The sequence below is a fragment of the Necator americanus genome, chromosome III, assembly GCF_031761385.1.
Source record: "Necator americanus strain Aroian chromosome III, whole genome shotgun sequence".
Classification (NCBI taxonomy): Eukaryota; Metazoa; Nematoda; class Chromadorea; order Rhabditida; family Ancylostomatidae; genus Necator; species Necator americanus.
Genome location: NC_087373.1, coordinates 10,037,856 through 10,056,884, shown reverse-complemented (window position 1 = coordinate 10,056,884; position 19,029 = coordinate 10,037,856). Strand labels below are relative to the sequence as shown.

Genomic DNA, 19,029 nt, shown 5'->3' with positions numbered 1-19,029 from the left:
GGAAAAAAAATGAATATGACGTGTGTTTGTATAAAGAATCAGCAACCGCTATTCATACATATGTGTTCATCCTTTTTTAAATATCTCTAATACTAATACATGGAATCAATGAATTTTAAGTTTCTTCCACACTTTCTTCTTTTCATGCACATATGTGGCGTCGCACCCTTCTCTTTTTTCTTTCTCTCTTTATTTTCCTTACTTTTCTTCATTTTTTTCTGATAATCTTTCTCTGCAATATTTGAGGGAAATATTCAAAAATAAACGATTCTTTTCAACAAATCCAGAAGTAGCTTTCTGTCAGCAATGGCCGAAAACGAAAATTCAAAACTTGTTAACTCAAGAGATATGGGGAAGTGAGTTAAAATTTCCTCTTTAAAATCAAGGCTGGATCGACTGAAACGATCAATCACATAACTGCTCTACATATTTGTGAATCAATGAACTTTTCTGTGTTAATGACATCGAAAAAGATGCGAAGAGGTCACCGCACAGGTGTCGGCGCTGTTTTTTTTTTCGGCTGAAGAAAAGGCGCCATTGTGGTGCTCGGTGCCCGGTATCAGGCGTTAAAAGTGCCGCTGGACTCGTCAGTTCAGATCGCGTCGCGGATCTACACTTCAGATGCGCCGGGGCTTGCCGTCAGCGTATCCTAGAACACCTAGAACCTTAGGCTACCCGGACTACTCGAATCCTAGACCTCTCCTACCGTATCCCCTTCCTCCCTCGCTGTTTGTTTCGATCGCTCGATCCACGGTTTACGTTCCACGGAAAAACGATGACTTATATTCGATGACGGGTTCGCGTTCTTCAACCTCCCACCACTGCAATTATACAGTGACTCTAGTGAGTTATGGTCGAGAAACTGGTTTCGGGATTCGTTCGACGAAATCCGAATCGATTCCTAGCCGTTTTCGCCTCTTCATCCATCCATTCGATTCCTTATCCTATTTTTCCTCTCTATCTTTTTTTTTTCCACGTTCAATATCATTATTAAGTTTTATATAGATCATGTACAATCAATCAATAAATCTGACAAGACAAAGACGGGGCAAGACTTGGTCCACAATGCCACACGAAAACATATTCGATGAAATCAATCAATAAATCAATCATTTTCAAATTAATAAGTTAAGCCAAAATCGGACAATCAATCAATATACGAAGAAGAAGACGAAAAAGAAGAAGACAAAAATCATTTTAAAAAAAATAGAAGAACACAGATCCGTAAAAGATTGCTTAGGGACTTGAGGAGAACGTTGGTGAAAAGCACAGGGATGTGAAATTGGTGTGGATGTGCGTATGTATTCATGTATGTATGTAAAGGCTTCACAAGCCCCAAAAAAGAAAAAGAAAAAGAAAAAAAAAGGACGACGATGGTTGAGGAGCCAACAACAGTGTGGTGAAGATCATTCGAATTCATCATAAAGCATAAGTTCGTGGGGTGATCGCGTTAGTAGCCGAATGGACGGACGTGTGTTCCGGCTTTCCGGATATTAGCGATAAAACTAACTATTTGGGGAAAAAACGCACACATATACGAGAAAAAAAATAGGCGCTAGTAACCATTGTACCCTGAGTGCGGTAGAATATACGGCTGGTAATAAGCGGTCTGATCATAAAACGGTTTTAACTCATCCGAAGAGTACTTGACGGGATCATAAGTGGAAAGCGGGGTGTTCAAAGGCGGTGGCATTAAGCCGCTTGGCGGCACCGACGCTTGTTGCGATGGTGGTGGCAGTACGGTAGGCGGTAACGTGGACGGACCAAGCCCGGTCGGCGGTAGACCGGCGGACGGTAACGATGACGGCGCTAAACCCGTCATATGATGCCAATCCGGCGGTGCCGTGGTGGAGGTGCCCTCCTCGGGTGGTGTGGAATCCGCACGATCCTCGGATTCACCTTCTTCGTCCGACGTTCGTTCCACGCTGCCTTTCGATTTCTTCTGTTTCGAACGACGGTTTTGAAACCAGATTTTCACCTGAAAAGAAGTGAATGATTTCACCGTTTAAGGCACCGATAACTACGGTAAGTTGATGGGAAAATAAGTTTAAGAATAGAACAGGAATGACAACTGCCTTGAATAGTGGAAATTTTTCGGGGAAAGAAAATTCAAGAGGTTTCAGACATTTTGTCAGCAAGCACAAGATTTATTTTTCTATGAAATATTGGGGAACCTGTTCTAATTTTGGGGAAGCAAGAAATTTCAGTGTTTTTCTTGTGACAATCTCAATTTATCCTTTCATTCGTGGAAGTTCACAATGAAAAAGGAAAATAAAATGATTGCACACTTTTTCCATAAAAATAAAAATAACCGGACGAGAGCATGGGGTTTTTACGGTCGTCACGGTGAATTCACCGCAATTTTGAAGGAAATGGTGAAAAATAAGGAAATCCTTGCATTAATCGCTCCTTTTATATTTTAATTAATTTTTTGACATTGAATATTTAACGAATATTTTTCCTACTTATTATTTTAATATTTCAATGAAAATGAATACGAAGTCAACCATTTTTCGTCTGTAAAAGACCTTTCGACATATTTACTTCACTTCTACAATGCTTTATACATTCTTATTTCACAGGCGGCAAACAAATTTTTATCCGAAAAAAAGAGACATTCAGGATTTTTCTGTCGCCATTCGTACATTTGAATTCGGTGGCAAAAAAGTAAGAAAACGCTAATCTCCCGAGAATTCCAATGTAACAGAAAAATGTTTTGTTCATCTCAGAAATACTTCTAAGGAAATTTTCTGATAATTCTAAATACATCGCATAATCAAATAGAGTGGTCATAATTTGCATGGATTTTGCTATACGGAGCGATGGATACGGTAAGTGGCCAACGAGAAAATCACTTTCATCTCCCTTTACGTGTTCTCAATGCAGGAACTTTCTCAGAATTTTTTCCCACTGTGGTACACAGTCCTTCACTTCATCCCTCCCCATCACCACTACATCCTCATTCAACGCATGTTCCTTTCACAGTGTCAGTCAGTCCGTCATCGGACACGCGTGTCCTACAGCGTTCTTTGTTATAGGGTAGGATAATTGGTCAGGATGCCGGCGCTTGGAGGTCGCTACGCACAGCCGAGCCGAGCCGAGCGCGACCCACACGTCCGACACCGACCGCGGCGGTTACGGTAGCGCGGTCGTCGTCATCGTTGTCGCCGGCCGAAGGTTCTTCGCGGGACGAAGCGCCGACCGCCGCCCGAGAAGCGCCAGGGGCCGACCAGGTGAGACAGGTGTTCCACGGTGCGGAAAATCGCAACGCGTGCCGACGAGACAGTGTACGACGCTCGGATACGACAGCGTCGAGAATGATAATTCGAATACGGTAGTAGCCGGGAAGAGGGACGTTGGTTGCTGGGGTAGTGCTGGATTTTGGTCGGATTCCATGTGCGATGCAAGATTGCTCATTTCACGGATAAGAATTTCAGGAATCCATGCTAAAAACACTGAGAAGATGGAAATTTCTAAATTTTCATGTTGGTAACGGTCCTCTATGGAAAATAGTATCCTTAAAATGAATGTCAACCATTACAGTAAAAACTCTCCCATTTGTTCGGATGGTTCTCTCATTTTCCAGAATTTTCGTGACCTGACCTCAACCTGATTGATGAGTAACCGTTGTGAAATTTATTCACATTGTTAAGTGGGTGCGAATAATTCTTGCATGAGATGACCAATCCAGAAATTCACAATTTCACCAAAAAAAAACCACTGGAAATCCAACAAAGGCAACCAACCACACCTGCTGCTCATAAATCCGTAACGAATCCGTAATCTACAAATCGTTATTTCAATGTGTCACTGCCACAGTTTTAAAAAAAAAAATTAGAAAATTTCTTTGTGCCTTGTTCTCGTAGTATTTTATGTTATTTAATTTATTGAAAATTCAGAAGAAAGATCCAAGAGATCATCAACTTTTGCCCACTTCGACATCGACATCTCAAACATCTCATGTGAGGAGAAAATATGACTTTTTCTGGAAACTGCAAAAATAAGGAACTGACAATTTTTCTTCACAGATGATTGACAAGATAATTGGTTGCAGTTGAGGGTGAGAGAGTCAATGTCAAAATTTCTTAACCTCGAAATTTGTGGTTCGGCTAGAAAAGGAGATTTGTATCCAGAGGACCTCAAAAAAAGGTGAAAGCGATGGAATTTTTTCAAGGAGAAAATTATAAGAATCAGTTTGTTCTCTGTTTTTAAATGAAAATGACAGTTGTGAGGGTAATAAGTTCCAGAGGGTAATAAAGTCTTTTGGTGTCACTTCTATTCCATGAGAGTTCCAAATTACGACCTTCTTCTATTTTTCTCGAGAAAATAAAAATAACTCCAAAAATTCAAAACATCGAATTTGTTCAGATATTGAAGAAGATTCAAAAAGCTAGGAAATACTATGGATACTCGTCATCCTAACCAGATGAGATCCACTACGGCGAGGCGAGGTCCAGATGGGAAATTACGAGAGAATGCAAACCAAATCATAATGATACGGCGGTCATAAAAGCTTTATGGTCTAATTATCTATTCAGAAGTCGAGTTGAAGCTCATCAATGAGCAATATTTTCTCGGAAACACATATGGGAGTATTTTTTCAGGGATCCCTCAGAGAAATTTATCTACGAAACCTTTTTCCTGTATTGAATTGAGTGTTAAGAGGAAATGAAATAAGATGAAAATTTGTAGGGTCCATTGAAGGGATAAGATAGCGTAAGATACTTGCATTTTCTACTACAGTACCGTAAGAACACCTTATACAGGATACTTTCTGATACAGTACCTTAAGAAAAGCTGATAGTCAGAAAATTCAGCAATTTTTACGGGCTAAAATGAAGGAATAGTCAATATTTGCTCTAAGAAAAGTGATAAATGGTCAAAAGCGGGTGAAGGAGAGTGCCTGACCTCATCCAAACCTCTATAACTCTAATTCGAATTTAAACATAAATTCAAATCAAACCAGCTTAGCGCCGCGCTCGTCAATCGCTCATCAAACAAAAGAACAGTCAGTTCACACAAAACCACATCGGATTGTAAAACGTAGCTGGCGCAAGGCCATTTCACCTCGTAAAAGGGCATCACAGAGGCACATTATGGCCTCTTAGTGAGTGGTGAGTGAGTGAGTGAGTGAGGTGTGCGTGTGCGGTGATGAGGTAGACGTCGAACTGGGCTCGATGCCAGAAAGATTAAGCACATATGTACACAGTAAAATAAAGTAAAATTGCACAAATTTAGAAATTTTGCAAATTTCATCGAAGCAACGTGAATGTTCCAGCGCCCGTACTCGTCGCAGCTACATACAGCCGTAGCAGCAACAACTCTGCTTCAGCTTGCACTCTACGGAAGAGGGTGACAATTTATGGAATACGGTAGCGATGGGGGAATTATTGGTTTCACGCATGTATAATCACAGGTTGAACGATATCACAAAACGATAACCGCTCGCTTCGGAGCTTTCTGGAAAAGCTTCGTGTGTGCGTGAGCGCGCGGTTTTCAACCGAGCCGTTGTTGTTGTTGTCAGCGAGGCGAGCGGAGTTTTAACCCGATGACCTCACGACTTCCTGACGACATCATGGTGACATGCTATGCGCGATCAGATACGTTACTGCTGCATATGTTGTCTTACGGTGATTGATTGCCGGAAGATAACATCTCACCACCTGCCAGGTAAGGAAATTGTGTGCGTGGGGTGTGTGTGTGGATTTTCATGTGGGGAGAACTATGCCCCAACATCATGAGCATGGTGCTATCCTCGTGAATCTGTGGATTAATTAACACCAACGAAGTCCCGCAGAGCTAGCGGTTCCTTGGAAATCCGCATGTAATACGACACATGTCATCCTTAAGACTTGGACATGTGTTGTAAAGGGTCGAGAAAATCGAGAAAAAAGGAGGAGAGACATTCTGGTCATCAAGTTACGCTACAGAATACGGTAACGTCACAAACATATGTCCATACATGAGATGTTACAGATGAATGAAATAGGAGATAAGAGGGAAATTAGAGCAGAAAAATTCAAATCAAGCAGTGAATTCGTAGGAAATGCGGAAAGAAGGAGCGAATTTATAAACTCTATACCTGAGTTTGCGTTAAACCAAGTTCGGCAGCTAGGGAGGCCCGATCCGGAAGCGCTAAGTACTGTGTTTTAGTGAACCTGAAATAGATCCGAAATAATTGGGAGATGAGAGAATTCTGATAGAATTTCACAAGTATTTCGACAACTATTTCATGAAAAGTGTTTCATAAATGAGAAAAATCCCGAGCGAATCCTCAAAATAACTAATTATGCTCAGTAGTTGAGATGAAGATAATCAACATACCGTTTTTGAAGTGTCTGCAATTGCTGACTAGAATAGATTGTCCTTGGTTTCCTGACTTTCTTCCCTTTCCCATTGATTTTCACCTCACCACCTTCGATAATTTTCGTCGTCATCTGATCTACAATTATACGAAAACAATTATGAAAAATCCCACCAACCAATTACAACTTCCGGTAATTATAATCGTAAAACTCGGGATAAAATGTACCTTCCGGTGAACTAGCGGCTGCTTGCGGATACATAAAATGTGTCGGTTGTTGTGAATACATAGACGATGCGGTACTCGTTGAGAAATTATAGAAATACGGTGAAACTTGTGATCTAGCGGTGAAATCTTGCGTTGTGGCCGCGGTCGGATAGCAATAACTACCGTAATCAACGAACGGCTTCTGATCCATGTCCATTTGTGATCGCTGCTGGATGTGGACTTCAACACGATGATGATCAGGCGGGAATTCGTACGACGACAGCAACAGCAATGAGAAGACGAGACGAGAGAGACGGTGGGGGTAGTGGTGGTAGTCTTCGAATGGTTCGGAGTCTATGTGCGGAGCGGAGGCGGCGCGCCGCTATTGGCGGACGCGGCGGTGGCCCCAGGCCAAGCCACGCCCCCGGCTGTGACGGGGCCCCGCCCTCCCCGGATGAGGTGCTCGTTATCAGTGCTTGAGTAGATCATGCTGATGTGGATGTAGCGTCGTCCTCGAGCCGACGTATCAGAATGTGTCGAGACAGAACGGTCAATGAGACGGTTGTTTAAGTCGGCGGGCGGCATCGTCGGCGATTATAACACGTCGGGGCATAGTTAGCGAATTACCCGCTGGAATCAGCAATTTGCTGGTGTTGGTGGTATTGCAGCTAATTGGCGGGCACCGCACCGGCAATCTTCTACACAACGATTTCGTGTGTGTAAGCGAGCGAGAACCCCGGAATGAGTAGAAAAAAAACACGAACACCTACACCTACTCCGAATTACGAATCGACTCGGCGGCGTCACTACGTTTTAATTCTTTTCCAGGCTGTTCATCCAACGAATTCAGAGCCTGCACGTCAGTTAACCATTTATTAGATCGTTTCACACCTTGATTTCCTTATAACCGTTGAAAATTCTGGAGCGAAGCTGCCGGACATCCATAGGGGCGTCCACAATGACTTATGGATTCAGCATATTTACTGAAAACTTGTTTACTTACATTAGAAAATAAAAACTCTTCACGACCGTACTACCGGAAAAATTTTATTTCTCTTCTTAGCGCCTTTATATTTGGCTGAGCAAAGAATATTCGCAGTGAAGCGATTCGAAATCTCGTCCACGAAGACTTCTTCTTCACCGTACCGTATTACTGTAAGAACTACGTTGATTATACTAAAGAAATATTAAAGATCTAACCTTTTTAGAGCATGCAGACTAATTACCGTACCTCATTCAACCTGACTGTAGCTAAAATTCCTGTATGTACTGGATCTCGTAGTTCGTTTTCCCACTAATTTCAGAGCTAAAAGGACTTAATAATAGGGTCCCAATATTGACCGATTAATGAATTATCGATGAAATTTGTAAGGAATCAATAAATACTCCCGGCATATTGGCGCTTACGAACGAAACCGCTTTGATTTACTCTTCCACGTAGAAGTTCCCAAAATTTCATGCATGCATCGCAGAAATGTTCCGGAAATTTCTCACATTTTCCACATTTGAAAGAAAACCCAAAATTTACCGTCGTCAACTTAAGTGGAATTAAATGAGGGCGGTGTTTCGTACGTATCAGTCAATTAATAGCAAATATCCGGAAATTATACGTTATTTTCCCGATAATTTCCCCTTTCGTAGCCTTCGGTAATGGTTTGCCGTCTCGTCTAGAGTCTCATTTAGGAGTTTTTTTCAGCCAGTATCCCGTTTCTCGTTTGAAATTTCTTGTTCATCTAACATTTTACATAAAACGACAACAGTATTTCATCTCCGGTTGCACTTAAACTTCCTGTGGATGCACAACCTAGGTAAATCCCGGAAATTAAACGGCTGTGAGCGTTTGATGGCGTCAATCGCCGTTGTCGTGCGCTTACGGTTCGGCCGCTGCTTCACCGGCATCGTTCTCCTCCACACACTCACGTCGCCGAGTCAGGGCAGCCGGCCGGCTGGCCTGACTGCGTTTCCATATGACGAATGATGGAATGTGAACGGGAAGTTTGGATTGGCCGATGCGAAATAGCGGCATATCCAGAGAGCGAGGACGACAATGAGAGTACTGAAAACTGCGTTGAGCAGCGCTCGCTACGGCTGGTGGGGAGACGAAATTGCTCGCAAAATGACACATAATTTGCGGATAGTTGCTAATAATTGACCGGCCGGAGCCCCAATACCGCCGCCCTTCAGAAGTCACTACTTGTCCGACCGACCGACCAACCGACCAACCGACCAACCAACTAACAACGGCTGAACACATTCACCACGTTGATGATCTACTTATTCGCTCATTCGTTGTCTTCCTTATGATTCTTTGCAGTTTCGCCGGCTTTTATCGATTTTTTAGCTCTACGAACAATTACAAGACGATAAAAAAATTATTCGAGTCACATTTCTCTCTTTATCCTTGAATTTACAGTTTTCCTACTCTTCTAGTAAGGCTCTCGTTTGTGTTTTCGTTTTCAATCGTTTTAAATTTTATTATAGCTTCAAAACTGAGACCATCGAATCCAGAATCTCATAAACTGCACCTTTTACCTCTTCCTCGATACATTTTTGTTCTCTAATACATGAGAAAAGTGTTATGAGATAAATATTTTTGATTATTTCTTCCCAATGATCACAGTTGCAAATTTTGTACTTTTAAAGAATCCTGAAAAATTTATTATGACAGCAAAAATAGGAGTATCTATGGAATTCTTGTCAAAAACACTCAATTTCTCAGATAGAAGTAAACGGAAACCTTTAAACAATAGAAAATCTGCTTTGTTCCCACACAAATACATTTTTCTGGATAAGAAAGCGATTATAAATTTGTGCAAAAAAAAAATCTGTTTTTCTTCTTCTTTAAATGACCGAAAATTTCTTTGGTTTTCTCCGCCATGATTTCCCAAAGAATCGTTCTATGAAGGACTTTCAGTACTTCGTTCTCAATAGACTTTTTCCAGAAGACTTTTTTCACTCGCACACACACACATTCCTTTTCGTATGCTCTAAGCAATTATCGTCACAAGGCCGTGCAATTCAAAACCTTTTTCCCCGGTTTGGAAAATCTCCTCGTGGCAGACCACGGAAAGAAAACTCGGCTGAAACAGTGGTGAAAATAATGGTTACCTGCGGTTCATGTGAGCCTCGCCTGCGGCGATGACTGCGGCAGCGGCGACGTCGTCGTATCGTCGTCGTCGTCGTCGTGTCAGCAGCAGCGGCGGCGGCGCAGCACATTCCGTTACACGAAATTGCCACCCGCAAAGCAATCGACAAAATTACCGTATTATTAGCAGGTGATTGGCCGTAATTTGGTGGGACTCGATAATTTGCCCATTTTCCCTCTCCCCCCATACACACAAACGCTCCGCTCTCACTCATTTCAGTCGTTTTCAGCCGAGGTGCTGCTCTGCGGTTCGTATCCTCCTCGTTTAGGAGCGGTACAACAGCTTGTACAGCTTCCATATCCCAGAAAAACTCGTCCTTGTCCCATTCTGTCCGGTGGGACCCAGTGTTGTGACTCTGCGTTTCTCTGTTTCCCTTATTCCAATATATCTCTTGAATATCCATGAATCTCCTTACTTGAAAACTCTTAAAAATATTCCATATTTTCCAATTTCTACCGTAATACATGCACACAGCCATCCTCACTCTTCACTGTAACTCCACCGTCAAATCGATGCAACGAAAACTCGAATTTTCGACGTGTGTGTGTATGTCTTGTCTTCGGTGCCTCTATCTCTACCACCTCCCATATTTCCATACTATTTCCGAACACCCGCTGCTTTCGCATTGTATGCACCTCATAATTACACGATCAAGAGGTCTGTCTGACCCCTTAAACCCTGCCTTGAGTGAGGTTGAAGGGGAAGGATTTACGCAGGTAACTACTCGGTAAATAATACTTGTAAATGAGGACAATTGTTCCTGAGGGAAACTTCAAAGAAGAATGTGTTAGGTGAGAGAAAAAGCGGGAAAATTCAGTGGCGAACAGTGAATTCCTAGAGCCTATTGAAGATTTAGTTTTTTTTTTCATGGATTTTCACGGAGAAAAAAAATCATTCTAAGCGTATTTTTCTGTGCGAAAAAATCCATTCATTCAGATTTTCTTGTTCTTTGACAACCATGTCTGTGTTTACTTTTCAGCAAACATTTCTTGTTTATCGTAGAATTCATGTATAACTTTGAGCCTCAAGGAAGGCTAATCCAAAAATGGATCGTTTAGGTAGAGGCGAAACGATCCATTTTCCAATTTTATCCTATATCTTATTTATTTTGACTTTTTGATTTTCCGCTAGGAAAAAAGGATTTTTTTTTAAAACAAGAAAGTCTTTTTAAAAACAAGAAAAGAAAGAAAATGTATTCTATACATGTCTAATTTTCCTGCTACATATGAAAGGAGTTCCCAGTCTCATCAATGGTTTGTTATTTTTGAAACGTATCGAACCAGCACATTTCAAAAATGTATTCTTGAATGAGCCACAAAATTCAATTTTCTTCATGCTCTTCTTCATTATTTTGCATTTTTTTTCGATTTTCTCTGTATTTTTGTGAGAAAAATAGGCAAGAAAAATTTAAGAGTTATCATCATCGTTAGAAACTCTTGTTTTGTACAACAATTGTTTTTTTTCAAATAATTCTTCTACAGAATGTTTCTAAAAGAAGAATTAGAAAGTTTGAACGAAGGCGAGGTGAAATCATCGATAAAAAATGAACTCGAGTCCAGTGAACGCTTCCCGAAATCTGTAGTCAGTGGTTTTTGCGGATGGCATTCAGTAACAAAGGTCAAAATTTGTTCGCACCTCAGGCGATGACCTAAGCAGGTTGATGTGAGATTCATAGAACCTTAGATGTGGTGTGAACTTTCGCATTTGATCGGTGATGGGAATTTCTCACATCTGAGTTTTGAGGCGGTGGTTTTGTAGGTCAACGCAGGTGGCTATGATGTCACTGAATCCGGAGGAGAGGAAGGTTGGAATGGGGAAGTTTCAGGAGAGCAGAAGAGGTGAGAAGGGAAGCTCATTCAACTCATAAACTTAGAAAACTCCTTAAAGAAAACATTTCTGAAAGATATTAGGCCCTAAAAAAACCATATATTCTTCTGCAATTAACTTATTAACATAAGTTATTAGGGTTAATGTTCGTAATTTGTAAATTCCTTTAAAAATTGAAAGATTTATCCTAGAAAACGTTTCCTTCACCGTTTTCCTTCATAAAACATTCGCCTCAACCGATCACCGGCGGCAACCTGTCATTACAACCCGTCGTCGTTGTTCCATCCGAAACCTTCGGGATAATAACCGACCATAAAATCCAGTCTTCCAGTCTTCCACATGTAATTGACACCTCTTCCTTAGAATCAACACATAGACACATATGTATGCATAGTGTAACGCTGCTTTACGATTTATTCATACTACTTACTACTGGTGTTCATTGGTCACTCGTTCCTACATACATATATTTTCACTTCTCATCCTCATACTTGTCCTACGGTACCTCCTGACTCTGTACGGGATTTTGAACAGGTTTTTTCTTAGTGTTTTGGCTTGCTTTCGTACAGCAGACGTTGTTGGTGACCGTGTATGGTGGTGAGTGTTTTGCCCGGCGACATCGCACAACCAACATCACCGCCACCACCACCACCACCACCAACATCAACGAACTGCACACGACCAGTTTTGAAGTGCTGTCTGTCTGTCCGTCTGTGTGTGTGAGGGGTTACGGTAGCCGTTTTTCCTCCCCACAGCATGTAAATTTAGCGAGAACACCAGCTCAGGAACAGCTGATAGACAGCTGTGTTCATTGTTGGAGGTGGTGACGATTGAAAAATCCAGTCTTTCAAGGAAATTGCTGAAAAAGAGAACCGGGAAAGACTTTTCTTGGCTAGGTTTTTTTTGCGAATGTATTACAAATTATTCAGTTCAATCCCTGTGTTTCTACTATTCTTTTTTTCTGGATCAGGATAAATTTCCTCAAATTTCTCACCGAGGTATGTACCTCTGTCTATAAGCGCGTACACAGTAAAACTTGTAAAAACTCTTTGATGTGGTCTTTTGTCTAAAAATAAAACACATACAGTATGATTTGGTAAGCTTTAAATTATTTTTTCTAGGATTATCCATAAAAAGCGTAGAAATCTGTAGTCATACAGTGATTTATGAAAATTTCAGCCAAAAAGTCTGGAAATATTTGGAAATATTACCATTTCGATTATTTGTCCAAAGAAAATTTATTTTTTTTTGCCAAATTTCGGCGCATAGGCGCTTTACTAGCACTCGCATCTTAGAGAAAAAGACTGAAAATCCTTTAAACACGTAGTGTAAAATCCTTCAAATGCGATTGAATCCAGAAATTTTTTAAGCCTACTGGATTGAGCTGATATGAAATCACTACGTTGGTCTGTCATAATTAGTCTCTTTCTGCTCATTTCTTTCACACCACTTGAAAAACTTTAAACTTTTCCGGGAGCCATTTCTAATACGCCAAACGCATTTATGAGGGTAATCAAAATTAAAGTAGTTGCTGAAAAGTTACAATGGAAATAAGCTTTAATAGTATTCATTCCGCAAAGTAATTATAAAGGTCCTAAGTTTCCTGAAACGTGTCTCGTTTTTTTCAAGCTAAAAGCGATATAATTGCTTTAATTATCACAAAGTACTCATTAAAAAAACAACTATCATTTATAGTTTTTTCACTCTGAAAATCTCCTCATATGTTGTTCTGAAAAGAAAATTTCACAGAGGTTCAGTTCAGAAATTTTTAGGACTTTTAATTCCACTCATTTTTGAGTCGTTGTACTATGCTTCCCTTCTGGATTCGCTTTTTCGCAAAGAATTTTGGATTTTCAGGAATTTTGATGCAATTGAAACCAGAACATAATTCTTTTCTTTTCTTATTTCTAATTTCCTTTTTTCCAGTTTTTTTTTCCGAACATACTACAATATGTGAAGTTAGCTTATTCTTTCCGGAATTTGTTCAGCTCCATCTCTCGAGTGAACATTTCTTTTGCGATTTTCTAGTGTTTTCCGTAGTCTTCTTCGGGATTTTTTTTTATTTTTCACAATCATAAGATGTATATTTCTTTTCTACAGTATCAAAAATACCCTAATCACAAATTATGTGTCGTCCAAACGTTTCTCATAGCAATACTAGCGGTTATTCGCCCGTTCACAACCACCTCCGCTACTCTGCTGCTCTATGGTCGTCAGAATATATCCTACAGATAGTCAACACCTTAGATGAGCGACGCCAGTGTCTGCAGGTGGCGCCAGCGCCATCGGCGCCACCACTGGTTCTTTCCCGATGGCACCGTAATCACCGTGGCCATCATCAACACCTGCTGCTTCGGCTCAACGGGGGACCAATTTTTTCTTTCCTTCTTTGAGTAACGTTATCACCAACACCGACTACCGTAGTTCTCCTATGCTTTTTCCTTTATTGATTCTCATGGGCGCAAAGCATGGATGGCGGCATCGGTTGAAGTGGGGGGGGGGGGGAAAGCAGCAGCAGCAGCAGTAACAGCAAAGCGGCGGTATGCAATTATAGACCGAGCAGAGACAGCCAATTATTCGCGGCAGCCGCAGCCGAAGCCCGTTCACGGACATACATATACACACACACCCATGCACATACATACATACACACACATACACACATACCATATTCCGTAGCTGTGACGATGAGGAGGACGAGGACGAAAACAAACTCTGCTCCGACCACTTTTTTTCATCGTCAACCGTGTCGCGTGCAGCAGCAGCAGCAGCGGGGTTACGGTAGCTGGCTGTGTCGCACACACGCATACACAAAGGCCGCATACACCATAGCGCTCTCTCGTCGAGTTGTGTGGAGTTTTTCGATCGGGACACGGGGACGGGAGCGGTTCTCCGCCGAAGAGGAGAAGGAGGAGGTGGTGGTGGTGTCATCTGCTGTGAAGTGAATCCATATCGCCGTGAAGAAGTGCGTAGAAACTGTGAAGGAGTTCATGGCGGCACGTGTGTGGGTGGGTGGATGGGTGCTCGTGCGACGACGTTACGTAGCGATAATTACAGCGGTACGGCACCTCCAAAAGCGGAAGCGGCCGTGCACCGCGACGGCTCGGCCGGAATCGTGCAGGTGAATCGACCATATGGTATCGCATGCAGCGTGTCAGCTAGCGGATAAGGTGTTTGAAGATCGTTGCCGGCTTTTCCAGAAAGGTCCGCGTGAGAGAGTCGGTTACCTGTTAAGAAGAATAAGAAAGGTGTACCTACTCCTTTGAGGAAATCATAACCAGGAACTCCCTGGACTTATCCACACCAAAATGACCTCTATAAAAAGGAAACATAATTTTTCCCGTTTCCCTCAACAAAAACAAATTTTCCCATGTTTTTCGTTTTCTGAGGATTCGAAAACACCATTACTATTCTTTCGAGGAATTCTCAGCCATGAACTCCATTGAGTCATCCAAACCATTGAGTTTTATCAGAAAATATCATAATTTTTCAGTTTGTCCTCGCAAAAAGTAGATTTTAGCATATATTTCGTCTTCTACTTCACTAAGTAAAATTATTTCTCAGTTTATTTACTATAAAAAACTATTATAATAAAACTGCTACTGCTAACTAACTAACCAACTAGCTAACTACTACTATAAAAAAGTTTTTGACTTTAGTTTCTTAGATGAGCTAAGAAAACGTGCGTATTTAAGGCACATTTAACTTCGATAGTACTGCTCTTGTTTTCCGGGAAAACATCCCATCCCGAAAACTAGCTAAGGACTCCAGTTTGTACCAATTCTACCATCTAAGTTTTTCTCATTGCTGGAAAGAAATTACAACACGTTTAATAGCGCACTATGGCACATCTTTTACTTCCGAAAGTTTTCTTTTGGAAATTTAGCACCTGGTAAGAGTTGAGGTCACCAGTAAAAGTTAAAATGACTACTGAAAACTAGTTTAAAATGAATAGAATGAGTCATAGGGGAGAAGAACTGAAATTCGAGGTTCAACTAAATTTGCTTCGATGAGGTACAGTTCCGAAAAAGGCACGTTTCTCTTTTTTTTCCTCGATAGAAGAGTTCCAGTAAACCAAAAATTCGGAGGAATACTGTAGTTTTTGTTGTTTCTTGCCGATAGGGAGCTGTTTCGCCGATTTGGCACAGGTCCAAGTGCAGAAAAAAGAATAGAAAAACAGATAAAATAATTAAAACTGAAAATAGAAAGAGAAAAAAATGAAAAAAAAGATAAAAGCAGAATCTAAAAGGAAAAGAATTTTCGGTGAGTTCTTTTAAAAACGTTGGTTATAGTGTAGGAATGAGACTTTTTTTCTGGAGAATTCGAAAATTCTAGCAGTTACACACACAAATGCTAAAGAATCCTAGGAAATATTTCTACATATTTTATTATTCTATTTATTTTTGTATCTATATTTAATATTTTTAAATTTCCATTTTTTTAAAGAAAACTTCTTCTAATTTCAAATATAAGTACTATTACGATAGGGGACTCCTTGCGAAATGGTCTTTTATCGTAGTATTTCCAGACGCAGTGCTATTTTTTTTCTTAGGAACGAAGCTTCATAGGAAGATTTTTTTCGAAAAAAAAAACTAATGTTTGTGCTTTGTTTCGATGAAATAGGACAATTTATTAATTATTTACTTTGTAAATGTGTATTTACTTTGTATTTACTTTGTAAAACAAGTCATTTATACTGTAGCCGTAAGTTTTCTAACTTCTGCTAATGAAGAGCGCGTAATTAAAAGGAGGGAGTTTCGGTTTAATAGCTGCCGGAATAATAGAACGATGCGGCATGCAATGTCTCCAGAATTCATAGAGAACCATGAAAAAGAAAGGAAAGAATGGAGGAAAAGAAAAATTGTGAAAAAGAAGTGAACTCATAGAAGATGAAAGAAACGTAAAAATAGGAGAAATTAGAGATTAAAAGAAGGTGCGCGATTGTGATCTCTCGAGAGTCTTCTCATGCCCTCTGTTCCAGAGAAGTCTTTCGGCAGAATTTCAGTAGTCGTGGATAGTCCGATAACGTGGAAACTCTGTACCCGGGGTGATTATCGAACACAATCAAGCAGTGTGTATATTTTCTTTTTTTTTCTTTTCTGAATTTTTCTTTTCTGGATTTCTTGGGTTCCACTCCGGTTTTTTTTTTGAAGGATTGTGCCTACTATAATAGTTAGTAATACTATAGTACTATAATATTGTACTATACTATATAAAACTGTACTTCGCCTACTACAATACAAATAAAATATATGTAAAAAAATAAAATAAAATATATATAAATAAAATAATATATATACACAATAAAATGCCATAGTTCCATCTCAATTACGAGCTGAACAAACAGAGAACATTTTTTGGAGGAGAAAAATGTCTTAGTTTAGTAGGCCTGGGTTTACTTGAGAAATGACCACTTACGTATTTATAATAATTTTTTAGTGAAATTTGTAGAAAAAACTGTCTCCAGTTACATGACAGAGTTTTCATTTACAACACAACTATCTTTAGAGTACAGTAATTGCGAGAGAATTCGTTTAAAACTCCGAGGATCAATGGAAGAGTCACGAATTGCTCTGCCGTTGCATGTTTTGATTGAATATTTCGTCAACATAAAACAAAAGAAAATAAAAGGAAGAAAAATACTCACATTTGTAAAACTCCTCCAAAAATCTACCTTGAGAATTCTTCTTCAATACCAGGAAAACGAAATTTTTAAATTTTTCCAAGTGTTTTTTTTCAGGAATTATTGTCTCCGTTAGTCTATGCGATCGCGCAATCGGCTCCTAAGTGAGAAAGCTGAATTCTAGAATTTTCCTTCACATTTAACTTTTCCTGCGGTTTAAATTATTTCCAATTCTATACTAATATTATTTTCAATTTTGTAGTTTTGCAATTTTAACCTTTACACAATTTTTTGAAGGATCTTTCTAAAAATCTGAGCAATTTTTCAACAGTATCTCTTCGAATTGCTTCTTCTGTTGTAATTATTTCAATGTGGCAAAAATTTATGATGAGGAGTGGGGATTTTTCTCCATACAATAATTTTCTGATTGTTTTATACACGCTGTATTTTTAAGTTGCAATTTATCGGTGAATTCACTGACTTTTCGTACTTAATACCTGTTCATCATCTTTTTTTTGTGGGAAGGAGGGGGGGGGGGGGAACTTTAGTTTATTTTTCAATTTCCTAGTCTTCACATTGTCAACAATATTTTTTTGTCTCATAGGCAATAATGAAAAGGGTACTTTTTTCAACGATCCACTCGAAATTCTTTATTTTGTTTTTTTTTGAATAAAACAACTTTTTTTGCGTCTTTAGAAAGTTTTTGAAAAACAGAATTTTAGGGAAAATTGGCATTAGGTCTAATAGGCAATGATTTAGGGCCCGTAAGAAGAAGTTACTCAGGGACTTGAAGGTTAAGAATCATGACAGCGGAATAGGGTCGGCGATAATCGGACTATATATTGAAATTTATTGCGTTCCGCCATTCCACAATCAATAATTCATATCGATTCGGTGCCGAAGGCCTCGTGAGGCACAAAAGCTATCAATAGAGGAGGCCGGTAGTAATTACGACTGGAAACTTCCGCCGCCGTCGTCGCCGCCGTCGTCGTCGTTGTCGATTCAATCGTTACACGCTTGAACGTAGGCGGCCGGCCGCTCGGCCGGCTCTCCTCGCACGCACTCAGAAGCAGTTCGGGACTCTTGGGGATGCGCAAGTTCTGACCCAACACGACGCTTACCGTATCCCCGAACGTACTCGAGTACTCGAGTACTCGAATCGGCTAATCCGCACAGTAAGGGGGGCTGTCGTACTCGTAAGTGCACTTGACACTCACTTACGAGTACGTACATACATCACCGCAACAACGACCATCATCATTATGACGAAACCGACGTAAAACAACGTAATGAGGTGTGAGGTGAAATGAGGTGATAAGCTGGGCAATGTTGGGGCTCAGGTTGGAGTTCCAGAAGGTTTTGGGACGATTTTTTTCACGGCAAAAGGTGGGAATGGAGGGGGGGGGGGACCGTTTCACAAACGACTCATTCATTTTTCTGCCTCACACCTGATCATTATCGCTCGCCGCTATCGCTCAACTTGAAGCGACGCGTCGAAAGTCGTTCGGGACTGACGAATGGATCGGGTTCATTCGGAGGACAATGGCGCCAGGTTTCCGAGGGACTTCCGTGGATTTCCTGATGAAATAACGAATATTAATGTTTTTGTTGGGAATTAATTATAAGCGAGGGAGTTTCAAAAATTGGAAGCTACGCGAATAAGGCGTGGGAGTCATGGGAAAAAGCGTAAAAATTGTCACAATATCGCATTTTCCAAAAATTTATTTTGAATTTGAACAACTATTTGAACTACTTGAACTATTTGAACAACAGTAGAAATTATCCTAAACAAAAATATAAGAATTATGGATTTTTAGCGTGAGAACCCAAAATGAATTCGGTCCAGGAGACAATGGAGATATAAATGATTCTATTTCTATTTTATTTTTATATAAGGGATTCTCCTTCTATTTTATTTTTAT

At 40.3% G+C, this 19,029-nt stretch overlaps 3 protein-coding genes across 3 annotated transcripts; all 3 read right to left on the bottom strand.

Annotated features, from left to right (window-relative positions):
- Positions 1-1,555: 1,555 nt before the first annotated feature.
- RB195_009139 (uncharacterized protein) lies at positions 1,556-6,728 on the bottom strand (the record flags this gene model as incomplete). The annotated part of the gene is made up of 4 exons (XM_064195987.1): positions 1,556-1,978; positions 6,083-6,158; positions 6,325-6,442; positions 6,533-6,728. 4 exons carry the CDS (start codon positions 6,726-6,728, stop codon positions 1,556-1,558), a joined length of 813 nt encoding a protein of 270 aa, XP_064047132.1.
- Positions 6,729-8,381: 1,653 nt separating this feature from the next.
- RB195_009138 (uncharacterized protein) lies at positions 8,382-8,765 on the bottom strand (the record flags this gene model as incomplete). Its single annotated transcript, XM_064195986.1, has 1 exon — positions 8,382-8,765. The coding sequence occupies one exon, from the start codon at positions 8,763-8,765 to the stop codon at positions 8,382-8,384; it is 384 nt and encodes a 127-aa protein (XP_064047131.1).
- A 3,261-nt stretch (positions 8,766-12,026) lies between these two features.
- RB195_009137 (uncharacterized protein) lies at positions 12,027-14,415 on the bottom strand (the record flags this gene model as incomplete). The annotated part of the gene is made up of 2 exons (XM_064195985.1): positions 12,027-12,155; positions 14,152-14,415. 2 exons carry the CDS (start codon positions 14,413-14,415, stop codon positions 12,027-12,029), a joined length of 393 nt encoding a protein of 130 aa, XP_064047130.1.
- Positions 14,416-19,029: the final 4,614 nt, after the last annotated feature.